Source organism: Anopheles coustani, chromosome 2 (genome assembly GCF_943734705.1).
Source record: "Anopheles coustani chromosome 2, idAnoCousDA_361_x.2, whole genome shotgun sequence".
NCBI classification, from domain to species: Eukaryota; Metazoa; Arthropoda; class Insecta; order Diptera; family Culicidae; genus Anopheles; species Anopheles coustani.
Window position 1 is genome coordinate 92,242,228 of NC_071289.1, and position 13,473 is coordinate 92,255,700.

At 47.5% G+C, this 13,473-nt stretch overlaps 1 protein-coding gene across 1 annotated transcript in view; it reads left to right on the forward strand.

Moving 5' to 3' along the window:
- The window catches only part of LOC131263718 (uncharacterized), a 119,647-nt gene that overhangs the window by 62,969 nt on the left and 43,205 nt on the right, over positions 1–13,473 (forward strand). The window contains exon 2 of the mRNA XM_058265969.1: positions 3,863–4,013. Coding sequence (XP_058121952.1) covers positions 3,863–4,013 — 151 coding nt within the window. The remainder of the gene's footprint in view (positions 1–3,862; positions 4,014–13,473) is intronic.

A 13,473-nucleotide genomic window follows, 5' to 3' on the forward strand; every position in this document is an offset into this window, starting at 1 on the left:
GACAAACTGAAAATACTAAACATCCGTGGCAAGTTAATGACTTCAAACCGAGAACCAAGCGCATTAGGACCGATCATGAAGACGCTAATGCAGTTATTCTGCTGCGGCATTGTTGGTTTGGATAGTTTTCATTATTCCAGCAGCCGGTTACTGGTTGCATAGCACACTTGAATGCAACTTGAGATTGCGTGCAACATGAGATTGTACAACTTGTAAGCACACTTTGCTAAATTTTATAATTTATAGATAGAAGATATGGATTTGTAATGCATACTAATATTATGAACAATAATAATTAGTTAAACTGTTTTTGGCAAAAAATATTGTGATCGTCCTCCACCTCCATGGTGGTTTCTCTCATGCATGGGTATAAGTTTCCAACTGAATATTAATGATCGGGACCCTAATTAGGGATCTTTAACCTTGCAATGCAAAACCGGAGGAAAACCAGACTCTGTGGGAAACTAATAAATCCCGCCTATGTGCTCTGAAGTAATCCGCCAAATATATTATGACAGAAGTTGAAAACACGACACCGGCCGCTCGTATCTTTTCCTTTTCCGCCCTCATGAAAACGTGCCTATAACCCAGAGACGCTACAAAAACTGCGGAAACAGGATCAAGTTATTCGGCCTTATCGGGGGGAAAGCATCGTCGTGCAAACCGTTTTTGTTTCGCTGGTGAAAAGTTCCTTACCATCAGATCGCCGACGGTGGTTGTATATTTTATTTTGAGGAAATTATCACCCACTCGCGCCGCCGCGACAAAAGGCTACGGAGGGGAATTAATTAGCTTCAAATATCCGAAAAGCCGTCGAGCCAGAGGATTTCTAACGGTCCACCGAGAACGAATGACTTCCTTTCAACGCAAGCGTCCTGACAACGACTCCGTTTGGCTGAGGCCCTTCCAATTCGCGGAAAAGTGCGCACATTCTCATGCAAACGCCAGGAATGCAACAGTAGAAGAACGCGTGTTGCACCGTCACGTAGAAGCCTGTGTCGTTCTTGGTACCCGAGAGGGAGAGATTTGTGTGTTCCCGGAATGTAATACTAGCTGCTGCCGGAGCCGTACGACCTTCGAAACCTCACGGCATTAACTCGCGAAGAAGAAGAGCAAGCCGGGGAACGGAAAAAATGGGAGGGAAATAATGTTCGTTAACAACTCTTTTAAGTTTTGCATATGCGCTCGCTCTGCTGCAGAACTTTTTGCGTCGTTTGTATCGGTAGCGGTCCCAATCTGGGCGCCCTTAAATGGCGTAACCCTCGACGCTGGCTAATTGTTTCGTTGTCGTTTGTTTACGCTTTTTCGTACTCAACCTAGGGACTTCCTCCAGGTGCTTTTGCGGACTCCACTCCGGGCTAGCGCTTGGTTGCTCTAATAGCAACCGGGTATTGTGTTGTCCGACGTCCAGAGAATCTAGCACCAGAAGTACCCAATTAGGACTGGATTTCACTAAGGATAGCACACGTACCCCAAGGTCGAAGATAGTTAAAGTTCCGGGCCTTATGAAGTTATGTAACACCAGTGGATGGCTCTATCGAATGGAACATCGTCCTCTGGTCATGTGCTGCCCGGAGGCTTGTCTTAGCCACATTGGATAACCAAATTTGACCGGGCTCTTGGAAGGTGACATCTCCGGAGGTCTGGCGCACGGAAAGGCTTAGGCTTTATCGTCATAGACGTCTGCTATGCCTCGCTCTTTCGGAACGGAAACCTGCTCACTTCCATTGGAACATGTTCGATAATCGCCCTACATGGTTTCCTGCTTCGCTTGGCACGGTGCGCCCTTAGAATTGATGGGGTGCTCGCGAGGTAATAGCAATAATCATTTCCAGACGCACCCACGGTTGCACCTACTCGGTCCTTCACGCCAAGTTCCAAACTCGCAATGCAAGTGGGCATGCAAATAGAACCGCCCGTGGAACTCGCTTGGTGCGACGAAGGTGAACAGCACACAACAAAACCATTAATGGGAGCAGAAACATGCAAGGGTTTTGGGCAGCTTTAACTTTATATGTCTTCACCCTGTTTTGTTCTCTTCAGCGACGAGTGAATGTGATACTTGCTTTTGTTTATAATATAATAACAGTTTAGTATTCTTAAACTTATGAAAAGTAAAAAGCATGGAGTTGTCAAGTAAACAGCTTGGATCAAAACTACTTCAAAAGAGTTATGCTGCGGGACTGAAAACATACAGATGAAAAGATATCAGCTTGATCTTTTTACACACATTTGGTGACCTTAAGTGACGTTTGATGTTTACGTTTGATGAACAGATAGCTCCAACCAACCAACCCCACCATAATGCATTGGGTAAATATTGGTGTGTCCGTGCGCGTTGTATGTTTTGATCGATATCTTTCCATTTTTCTTTGCGCACCAGCAGCAAGGCGCTACTGTAAAGTGTGTTGCCACCATGTCTCTTGCATTTTTGTTTCTCTTTCCCATTCCATCCTCCTCTTTCTCACTCATTTAGCATTAAACCACACGCTTGGGGGAGGTGGCTGGCATTTTTTTTCTCCCCGCTCAGTTTCATGTTTTGCGAAAATGGCGATTTCTCAACTAATTTTGCTTTCGCGTATGCTCCGGCCACCCATTTTTTACCTTCCCACCGGAGGGGCGTCGTCGTCGTCGTCGGCGAGGAATTGAGATGAGGCAACCTGGGGTGTTTGAAAAACTTCATTTCCCACGTGTGTGTGTGTTGCGCAGACCGAGAGCGGACGCCCGAAGCAGAGGCTGCGAGCTGGTGTGCAAGACGGTTTGCGAACAGGTGCCGATGGATGGAAGTTGACCAACCAAGTCAACGTCGGAGGCGGTATTTTTCAACGTCGGAGCCGTTCTCCCGTTAGGCTCGACGGTTCCCACATCGAGGGTAATTTATTAATCGGCTCTCGCCGTCGGCCCAAATCCGCTACCCCCACCCCACCCACACATCCACCTAATCCCGGGCGAAGGGGTGCCGGTTGATCGCGTTCCGTTCCGTTTGGAAGACGAAAGGAAATAGGATTAGGCGAGCCCGATTCGAAAATCCCATTAGGCGCCTATCGAAGCGCCAAACGATTCAAAGGGATCACAAGTTTCCCGCTTCTTTTTTTAAATAAAATTGTTAAGTTTCAAAGGGAGAGCTTTATCACGTGAGACGCCGAGGTGGACGATAGTCCTTAAAGCCTGAAATCCGTTGGACAAACAAGTCTTCGGCGGGGACGCTTTATTTGAATAGCTTTGCCGACCTGCGTTTTTTTGATGACCTCCAAGGGGGCATGGAGCATAAGCAGTAGGTGATAGTTTACGCAACTATCACCACCATCGCCGTCATCACCACCACCAACACTACCGATACCGGAGGGATCGAAATGTTCGAAACGGTACACACGCAACGCAACAACACTGGAGCTCGTGTGCGTTGTGGGGGTGTGCTCACCCCCAGGGGGAGGGGGGGTGTGCGTTGGTTTTCTCCAGAGCACCTGCTCCTGCACACACCTCCCAGCCGACACCTGCCATGCATGCTTGGGGTGGGTTTTTTTTCATTTCGTTTTTGATTGGTCGCTTCGATTACGACATCTCGCTTGTGCTCGATCGATCGCGCGTCCACCATTAGATATTCGTCCGCCATGCTGTTTGTGTGTGCGCGTCGCACGACTGTGAGTCTTTGGACGTTGGGGGAAAAAAAACAGAGAAAAGCATACCGACACTTTAGAGAATCAATCATAGTGAGAAAATATATTTAAATCTTATGCAATCAAAACTTATCGTCACGTGTGCCGAACCGAAACTTTGAATCCGAACAACCGAATCGGGTGACGCCGACTTCGAACCAGTGTGACTACATCATTCCACCTTCCCTTTCCCTCTCTCGTTGCAGCTTGGGATCCCTAGAGGCCACACTGCCGCGTGAAATGGTGTCACGACGCAAAATACTGTCCCGCTCGCGGGACGACCTCAATCTAGATCAGTCCTACATCACACAGGAAGAGGAAGAGGACGTCTGGTATCAGAAGGAAAAACTCTACAAGGTAAGTGAACGGGGGGGCGATGGGTGGTTTATTATTTCTAACCCGTCAGCATCAGCAACTGCCGTAATTAACCAAAACGCGTTTTATTTATATGAAGGTGTGTTATAAAATCAATTAACCGATCTCGATGTGCATTGCATCTTTCATGAGATCCTTTTGCCGCGAGCAATTTATGAGTGTCATAAATAAGCACACAGCATGCAAACGCATTCTATAGATGCAGGGGTTTAAATGCATATAAACACATAATCTACCAGAGTTCGATTAACATAAACTGCACATGCCGGTGAAATGGTAATAAAATTAAATTTATTTCTTTCGCCAGCTCGCTTGCTTGCATTTCCATTCGAGTCAATTAACAGTAAATTATGAAAGCCTGCACTTTTTGCTATTGATAGAAGGTTTTTAGAATTCAATTATCATAATTACCGGACAATTTACTACCGTCGAGCGGGTGACGAGAGATCATTCCGCCCGGGGCGCCATATTTGTTTTGTAAAACTGATTACTCAACTCTGTTGATGATACCCCGCGTGAGGTCTTAGGTTGGTTGGTTCCTATCCTCTGGTGGTGTCTCCGTTTTGGCCTCTCGGAAGGCAGATAAGCTAAAGCATGCAAAAGCCCGCAGGAGTGACATCAACCGGTACGGTTCATCGCCGTGTTAGATAACGAACGGTGAGTCAAGTTTGGTCGTGCCACAAATGGGACAGTTCGGTTTCGGTCTATTTTTGGCGCTCATTCGAGTATGGAAGAAGCGCCAAACCGATGCACAGAAACCGTCGGCCATCGGTGGGCTTTCCACTGCGCATTCCACAACCGAGTGTTTGTTTACGTATTCAAATCGCGCGATCGTCGGACGGCAACGCGACGCAAGGGTAGTTTTGCGCTTTCTCCGACCTTTATTTCCTTGTTCGGTGCAAGACGCCAGCCGAGGTCCGATAGATTGAGTGCGGAACACCGATTTGACTTGCGGTGTGTTTCGCTGGCCCGCTTTTTCGTGCCTTAAACCGCGACGCTCCAGATGGTGCTTCGTGGAAAAAACCACCCCCCTTTTGCGGTTCGATTAGACACAGATCATGTTCGATGAATGAAGAAATCATGCCGCGGCTGGTGAAACACACAAACCAGATTTTCACCATGAAATGGTTTGTTGTTCGCATGTCAGTCTGGTCCGGTTGATCCATCCGTCAGTCTCGGGCCCGACCGGGCTTGACAGGTTGATCAGAAGTTGGTTACTCAACACGAAGCGGGTCCGTAGCTGTGGTCCGAACGTTTACACTCCTTGGTAGGGTTTGCGTACCGTGCGAATTGGTAAGGCGGTGATTCGTCCCATCGAGCAACAACTTTTCATTTCACATGCTGGATATTACAAGCAAGTGTCATGCAATTGATACGCATTGCCGACATTCTTTGCAATGCAGAACAAGTGTTCCCGTCATCGTTCTACCAACCGTTCTCCATAAATTTTCCTACCCCAGTCCTGTGCACGTCCGGAGACCCAGAATAGGAATCCGGAGCTCCGACTGCGTGATCGTCCGTCTTCATAAATATGTACGATGAAGACCCTAATTACCGTCCGGTTACCAGAACGCCACGCAAACGCAAGCTCGTGCGCGCAGGTCGTGTCTCAGGCTCTTCCCCCTTGGGGATCGATCGATCTCTCGCATTTCTCGAGCTCCGAAAGAGTCCCAGAAGACTGGATGTAAATGAGCGTTAGTCTTGGGTGGCTCTGATGTATATTCTAACGCAATAAATCAATCGGAAACTGTACCTTCCGAGTAGGAATACGATCTAGAGGCGATCTTGCGTGTACACGAGTTCGGCACGCGTGAGTTGCCGAGGTGAAACAAGTAGCCGCGCGGCGCCGCGTTAGAACTCTATCAAAGAGCTGTCATTACGTAATTAGCATTGCTGGAGGCTTACAATGATAGCCTCACTGGTGTATGGCAATCGAGAACAGCGTTCAGCATGAGCTAATAATACAGGCCACGATCGACTCGAAGTCCAGAGTCACTGGGTTAGTGGGAAAAGGTACATTCTATGCATTCGCAACATGTTTCCTCCACCAGAGGAGCTCGCACAATCTGAGCAGGAGGAGTCGGTTTCGCTTTCGTTGAGCGAACAACCCCGTACGGCTCGTTATTAATTAAAGCTCTTTGCGATTGCGTGGAGTTGATTAGCTTCACCACGGTCTTCACGGCTCCGTCGTCTTCCAAGCTCCGCCAAGTAATTGATAGTCGAACTGCCCGTCGGGGGTCTCATCTGTTGGCTACTCCAACTTTGTGTGTGTGTGTGTGTTGTGATGTTGCCGTTTTCTTGCCGCTCTTTCGTCTTACGTTTCGGCCATTTACGTACGTCAAACTCAACACCTTTACGACCTCCCTGGCCTATATTCGATAGGTCACCCGGGGCGCCCCAGGTTTGGCCGGCGTGGTTTCATCCTCCATTGAGATCTCTCCGACAGAACGCATCGCCGCGGCCAGTACGTGTGGTGTGTGTGAGTGTGTGTTGCGCAAAAAACGGGCCACCCCGAGCATAGGAAATGAATGACCGCGCAGGTAACGGGCCATCAGTGTCGAACGCATCGAAGAATCGATCGGCGATGCCATATCCACCCAAAGTAAATGGAAAGACTACAGCGATGAGCCGAACCATCATCGTGTGAGGTCAAGAGTTTTAATTTTGGCAAGTGTGTTTTTTTTTCCTTTTGCAGACAGTTTAGAGACTTCAGCTGCACCACTGATGCTACTTAAAGCGTCGTAAAAGGAGGTTTATTTTGGTTATTACCGAAGAAACCTGTCTCATTTCAAACTAGGTAACTTTGGGATTTCAAGGGAAAAGTCGTAAATCCAACGAACGTTATTTTATGAAAATCTTAAATGGACCTACCTAGCTGTTGGTTGCGAAAGTAAGCGATACTTTGACATTTTCCCCAGAACCTATCGTCAACTACGGTTTTTTTTCGAGGACGGCTTCTGCCTTCACGCCTGTCGCACCGGAATCCGGTATCTCTGAGAGAACGTTGCTCATCTCCGCAAGTACATCTTAATGGTTCGGCAGATGACTTGCGCTGCCGATTCACTTCATGCGTTTCAACATGATCGGATAACCGTAGCCCAACACTCCTCGCACCAAACGTCGACGTGTCCGAGTGTCGCTAGCGTGTCGAGGCCTGTGGAATACAGTATTCACAGTGTCATTTGCAGTCACCAACGCCGTTCGACGAACGCTACATATTAGCATGCAAATGAGCGCTGACCGACGTGCCACTTCGATTGGTTTTGTTTATTTATTTATCGAATGGCTTTTTATCGAAGACTCATGAACTGTTGGCCCTTAGGCGAGCTGATGTTTTTATTTTATATTTTCACTACTTTTGCATTGACACTTCGTAGGTTTGATGACATTATTAAAACCCAGGTGCGGTTCCAATTTTTGGAAAGCGATGTGCCACGGGCAGTTTTGGATGTTTGAATTGGGAAGTAGAGCGAAGACTCAGACCACCTGTAAATGAGCTAATTTTCTCATCAGTATTTCCCAAATGTATCATTTATTTAAATTCTAAAAACCAATCACCGATTTTGAAATCGATGGCTGTATTTGCATATGTTCGTTTGAAAAATAAATAAATGGTCGTTCAATCAATTCGTTTTGATCGAACCTCTATCGCATGCAACCTGCGTACATATCTCATCGATTTAAAAGAAATAGTACAATGAAAGATTCATGGAAAAGAGTGAGACAATTTCCGTTGAAAAATAATCTTCATTTGCATTGTTGACACAATCACGATGCTTTTCTCTTTTTGTTTTCAAGGGAAAAAGGATGACAAATGTGAAGTGATTGAAAAATGTTGAATTTGAATGAATAAAACACTTTCGCTTTCGCTTTCAAGATCACGTACGATGGCTCAAACAGCACGCAGCTGTTGTTGCAGTGTGAAATCATCTTCGTCCCTCCGATCTGCCCAATTACTTACGGTATACGCACTTCCATCCGCAGCCTCAACCGATTCCCACTCCCTTTATGTCATCAATTTTCGAATTGCCATTTTTGTCTTGCCTATTGCATAAGTACACCCTCTTTCATCTTCTCCCAGAGGCTCGGTAGTCGTTGACACTATCTGGTGTCTCCTTTTCGCTGGAAATCTTAAAAATCATCCTGCATCCGAAGAAGATTGGCCGGTGTGTGCGCAGGCAGCCCGATCAATCATTCCTCCCTTCAAGGGGAAAGGGCTGGCTGGCGGACGATAAAGATGATGCAGAAGAAGAGGGAAAACGTATTACCACATAACCACACATTCCGAAGATAATTTCCATCGTCCCAAGCAACACGACGTATCGCGACGAAAACGCCGAAATCAATTGATCGATCAGCTGCGCACGAGACTCGTGGCGGGTCCATTGAGTGAAATTCCAATTCGTTCGATCCGCTGGCGAAAGTGTCCGCCTGCCAGCCACGTGCTGAGACAAGGGGGGCTGGGGTGCCGAGGAGGGCGTTTTGGGCTTCACCACGCTGGCCACCGGATCGGATCTCGCGAAAGATCCGGATCCGAAAGAGTTGGAAACCGAAATATATAAAAGGGAAAGTTCGACGCTCTCCCTCACGCTCGTTCGGCACTTCATCTCGTGTCGCCCGGTCGTCTCTCTTCGCCATGGAACGGGACAAATCGCCTGCGCCCGGAAATGCGAACTGTCATACGAAGAAGTTCCAACGCCGACGGAGTCGGTTGGTTGGATTAATGGGGCGACGGGTTGGAATGCCGGAAGAAAGGCTCTTGCGACCGTACCGTCGCGCACGCTCATAAATCATAGCGTGGAACGCACGCACAACCCCCACTCACACACAGTAACGCGCACATGCTTCGTGAGGAACCGGCAACACATGGACGTGGTAGAAAGTGGAGAGAAATCTGGCCTGGTGGAAACATTTCAATCGTGAACTACCGCCATTTTGATCGAACAGTTAATGGAGCCCTTCGACGCGGAGGGCGAAACGATTGAGGAAGGGATTTCGAAACCAAGGTGTTAGTGGGAGTTTGTACCGAAAGGGGGGTGAGTTATCGTATTCAAACCATGCCCAGTTCCAATCAACGATCCGAGGGTAGGGTTGTTTGATCCATTTGGGAGAATTTGTTTGGAGAATGTTCATTGTGTCATTGATGAATGTTCAAATATAGCGAGATCATAATCTTTAGCTTAGGAACTCTGGAGACCCATCTACGACTGCACTTGTTAGCCATTCCTTCATCAAAACAGTCGGGTGGCAATACTACTCCAATTAATTCTCCCTTCCCGAGTGGTGACGTCAACCCTCAAACACGCAACAATTCAATTGACTTTGGCGCTCTGTCGCAATCCGATTCCCGCCTCAACGGGGTACCATACACCGATCGAAGGGATCTGTGGCGGGCTGGCTTTGAATTATGAACGAAAAAAGAAACGGTTTACCAAAGCGCACGATCACTTTCACGGCATGTAAAATACTTCGACTTCGACACGCCAGCTTTGGCGCGAAGTACGTGTATGTACCTCGTGCCTTTCTATCGCTGCGATCGCTGATGGTGACAACACCATCTGGATTGCATCCTCCCTCACAGCGACGCAGATTGACAGGTTCGTGAGCTACAGCCCACGGATTTGGCGGATTTTGTGGTGTACCTCATTTCTTCGACAAGGGATTTCACGTTTAAACGGTATGGAATGTTCCCTAAGTCCTATATCCAACGAATGATCTCCTTACATACGATGTCTTACTTTGGAAGCCTTTGATTTTGTAGCTCTATATTGTAGCTCCCTCAGAGAAAAATCGGTTTCACCAAGCTATCCTCTAGGTGGATCACGCGTACCCATCTCCAAACGAAAACGTTCCCTTTCCAATCCTATCCCGCTTTCGATTACGCTAACAACCGTTAGCGTTTCATCTTCAGACGCTAACGGCTAGTTCCTCAGCCCTTTCCGGCAGCTTCCAGCCCCGCAAAGTCGGAGGTTTCGCGTTTCTTCCAATCCACGTCTCGTAAGCGGTATCGCGCGAATGAAAACGAAACTTCTCCCGCCTGAAAACCCGCTAGACCAGCCCGGACTCGCGGGTTAGCGTGACGTGTGGTTTTCGTGGCGCACGGGATAACAGCTCCAACCGCATACAATTCATTAAGTTCGCGGTTTAGAGCTTTACCGTGTGGCGTTTGGATATGGTTGCTCTTTTCGCTTCGGTGCATCATCTCACGGGAGTCGTGTTAGGTGATACACTTTAGAGATTAGTTTGGTTTGTTTTATGTTCCGTTTGACATTAGGATATCTAGAACCATTCCAAGGTGTCTTATCTCCGATGTTCGAAGTTTGGAGGCATCCCTGAAGAAGCAGCGCTACCTCAAAAACAAAGCAAGACACGTTCTGGAAACAATGTGCTGCACCTTTGTAATCAATGCTGCTCAAATTGCCCTCCTTCATGATCTTCCTATAGCAAAGCCCCTTGGCTTTGCAAAGGTCTCGCCCGTTTTGTGAGTCGTGCCATTTGGCGGTCCTGCCCTTTTCATGTTCTAGCCGGCGGGGTAAGAACTGTTGCCGAATTCTTGATCCCCTCGCGCTACCCTACCGACTAAATGTCAGCGCCTAGTAGCACCGCCAACCAAGACGATGATGATGATGATGCTCTAACGATCGGCTCGCCAAACATCACGAACCGATCACCGGCGCACCGGCGGCGGAGATGGGTACCTGCTATTCCCTCTCACAAATGTCAGTGGGGCAAATTGGAAACAGGTTTGCCACCGATGTTGCGATGCAGCGTTGGTTCCCCCCGACACTCTGCTCGTGAGTGTCTCTGTTTGCTCTGTTTGTCGCCCCCTAGAGGCGGCATGCATTCTTAGATAGCCGGGTCGGGAGGTGAGCAAATTAGAAGCCACGGAACAGCCGGCAATCGGTGGGGAAAAAGAAAACAAATCACCCAAGAAGTTCTACAGCTGCGATGGCTCACGGTGGAGTACATTGTCGATTGAAGCTGTAGTGAACGTGGGCGCGTAGGCCGGAATTCCTTAGGATCAGGATCTTGGAAAACCTTGGTGAAGATGTCACTGCGGAGGAGCTGCCACTCTGAAGCTGCCCAACGCCGCTTAGTATATCTAGTACTCGCTTTGAAAGGCTAAAGGGTAGTTACCCTTGCCTGTTTACACGACCGGTTTCAGTGGTCCAATTGACATTAGCATTTACAAACGCCAACCGACGTACCCGGTCACAGCCGTGGCGGACCTTGGAGTGTACACCGTCTCCGCTGCAACATTGTTGCTGAAAGTGTACTTAATTTGATGTTGCCGCTCGACGGTTCGGTGCTGCTCCCATCCAAGCTAGAGGTGTGGAACCCGCATCGGGCGCCATATGGCTGCGGTTTTGGTGGCACACTCTGTGTTTTTTCTATTTCGTTTGACTCACTCTCTTAAATGTCAGCGTTCGGCAGGCGGTCCTGGTGGCAATTGAAACTCCCTTTTACAATTGCACTCGTAACGAAGTAGTACATCATGCGACCTTTGTAGGTCTCCAGCATGCCATGCTCCATTGTGGGACGTGCCAGAAATTGGTACGATTTCCAACTCTTCTTTGATGAATTGCTCTCATGCTGAGGAATCGGAACAAAAATCAAAGCAATAGGTGGCACCTTTGAACAGCCTGTCGATGGTCATCTTCAGGTATGTTCCGTCACCCTTTCAAGGACGTTCGATTTTGTTTCCATAAGGTTGTAAAAACCAGTTTCCAGTCTGGTCAGGACACGGTTGAGCTAATTTTGACGAGCGCACGTCACTTGTCAGTTTCGAGGGATCGGATGTAGAAGGTGTTGCTTTGCAATTGTTTGAAGTTAAACTAAGTCCTTTCAGTGCTTATCAAGAACAATGTTATGGTGTAAAAGAGGGCCTTGACAATTTTAATTCTCTCCTACAACAAATGAGATTGAAGAACAACATTCTTCGGAGTTACTTTTAACTTTTGAACAAGTTGTATTGAAGGAGGTCATCCTGAAAAGAATCTTTTAGCTTTCCACTTGACTTCATCGGCATCGTAGGGCACTTAACCTATAAAATCCCGCCTGCACCTTACGAATGTCTAATGTAACGGCCATCAAACCCGAATGCAAATGGCTACTACTGTTATTCCGTCGTACCAATTGCAGCACAACGACCGCCTCCATTAGCACGTTGTCGTCAACCGTGTCTTCGGAGGTCTTATGCATTTGTTGTTTTGTTTCTCACTCTGTCTCCTCCATCCACTTGATTGATACTAACATTCGTCCCATCGCCCGCCCCATAAGTCTCCCTGAACTGTCGGCAGTTCATTCGCGCGTAATTCCCGCTCGTTACGCTTCCTTACGTCGGTGAGGGGGCGCAAACCGAACCAAACCACCGTTATGTGTCGATTGTGTCGCCGCAATGCAATGCTAAACCGTCTGTGCCGGCCAGGATTTGGGTCAGCAAACGGAAGCCACCTCGCCCCGAAAAAAAAGGCCAACCAGCGATCAAGCGCTTCTCCGAAAGGCGGCAGCGATGATGATGAAGTACGTGGCATCCGCTCGAATCGGGGTCTGCGGTATCGAAATAATTTCACATTAGCATAAATTCTATCAAAGGGACAATATTCTTGGCACGAGGAAGATAAAACGAAGCACCCGAAAGTTCGTCCACTCCTTCGGGCACACAATAAAGCAATGACAAAAAAAAAGTGCCACCTCCTTGTGGGGCGTAATCTGCTGCACTCGAACGGCATCGGGACGCCACGGTGTATGAGTTTGGCGATCACGCGATCATAAATCTGCATTTTGCGTTCAGCCCGCGCGCCGGGGAAGATTTGTCTGCACGGACACGAAGCGACACGATTGTTCTTGGAAGCTCTTCAGGTCATCGGGATGCTGACTGAGGGAGGGCACTGAACGACGATATTCATTCTCGTTAGTTCATAATTCTTGGGAAATTCCGGAAGGTTTCTCTTTTTTAAATTTTGTTTTTCGACGGCACAGACCCTTTGAATGTGGTCGATGGTTGTGATTTAATGTTGTCAACAGATTATTTTACACGTAAATTTATTACCAGAAGGCATGTGACCGATTAGCGAGGGGTGAAGATGTAATGATTCCGGTAATAACGTAAAGGAGAAATTCAGTTTAAACTTTGAAAGAAAAATCAAATCGAATTTGAGGAATTTAATTTTCGGTACGAAGTTTTGAACATCTACAAAAACAGAATAGGAAGGAAAGCAAAACGAGCTATAAATTAGAGAATAAAAGTTGAAAGTTGCAACTCAATACCATTACTTTATGTGACGAATGCTAGAAGACGAATGTAATATTTCTCTGCAATGAAATAAACTCCAAGTATGTATGTCAAAAACAAGTAGGAGAAGCATTTGTGTCGGTGCGATGGTATTTAGATTAAAACACTTGTGATGTAAAGAGAGAAAAAAAAAGAATGGGGAAGGGA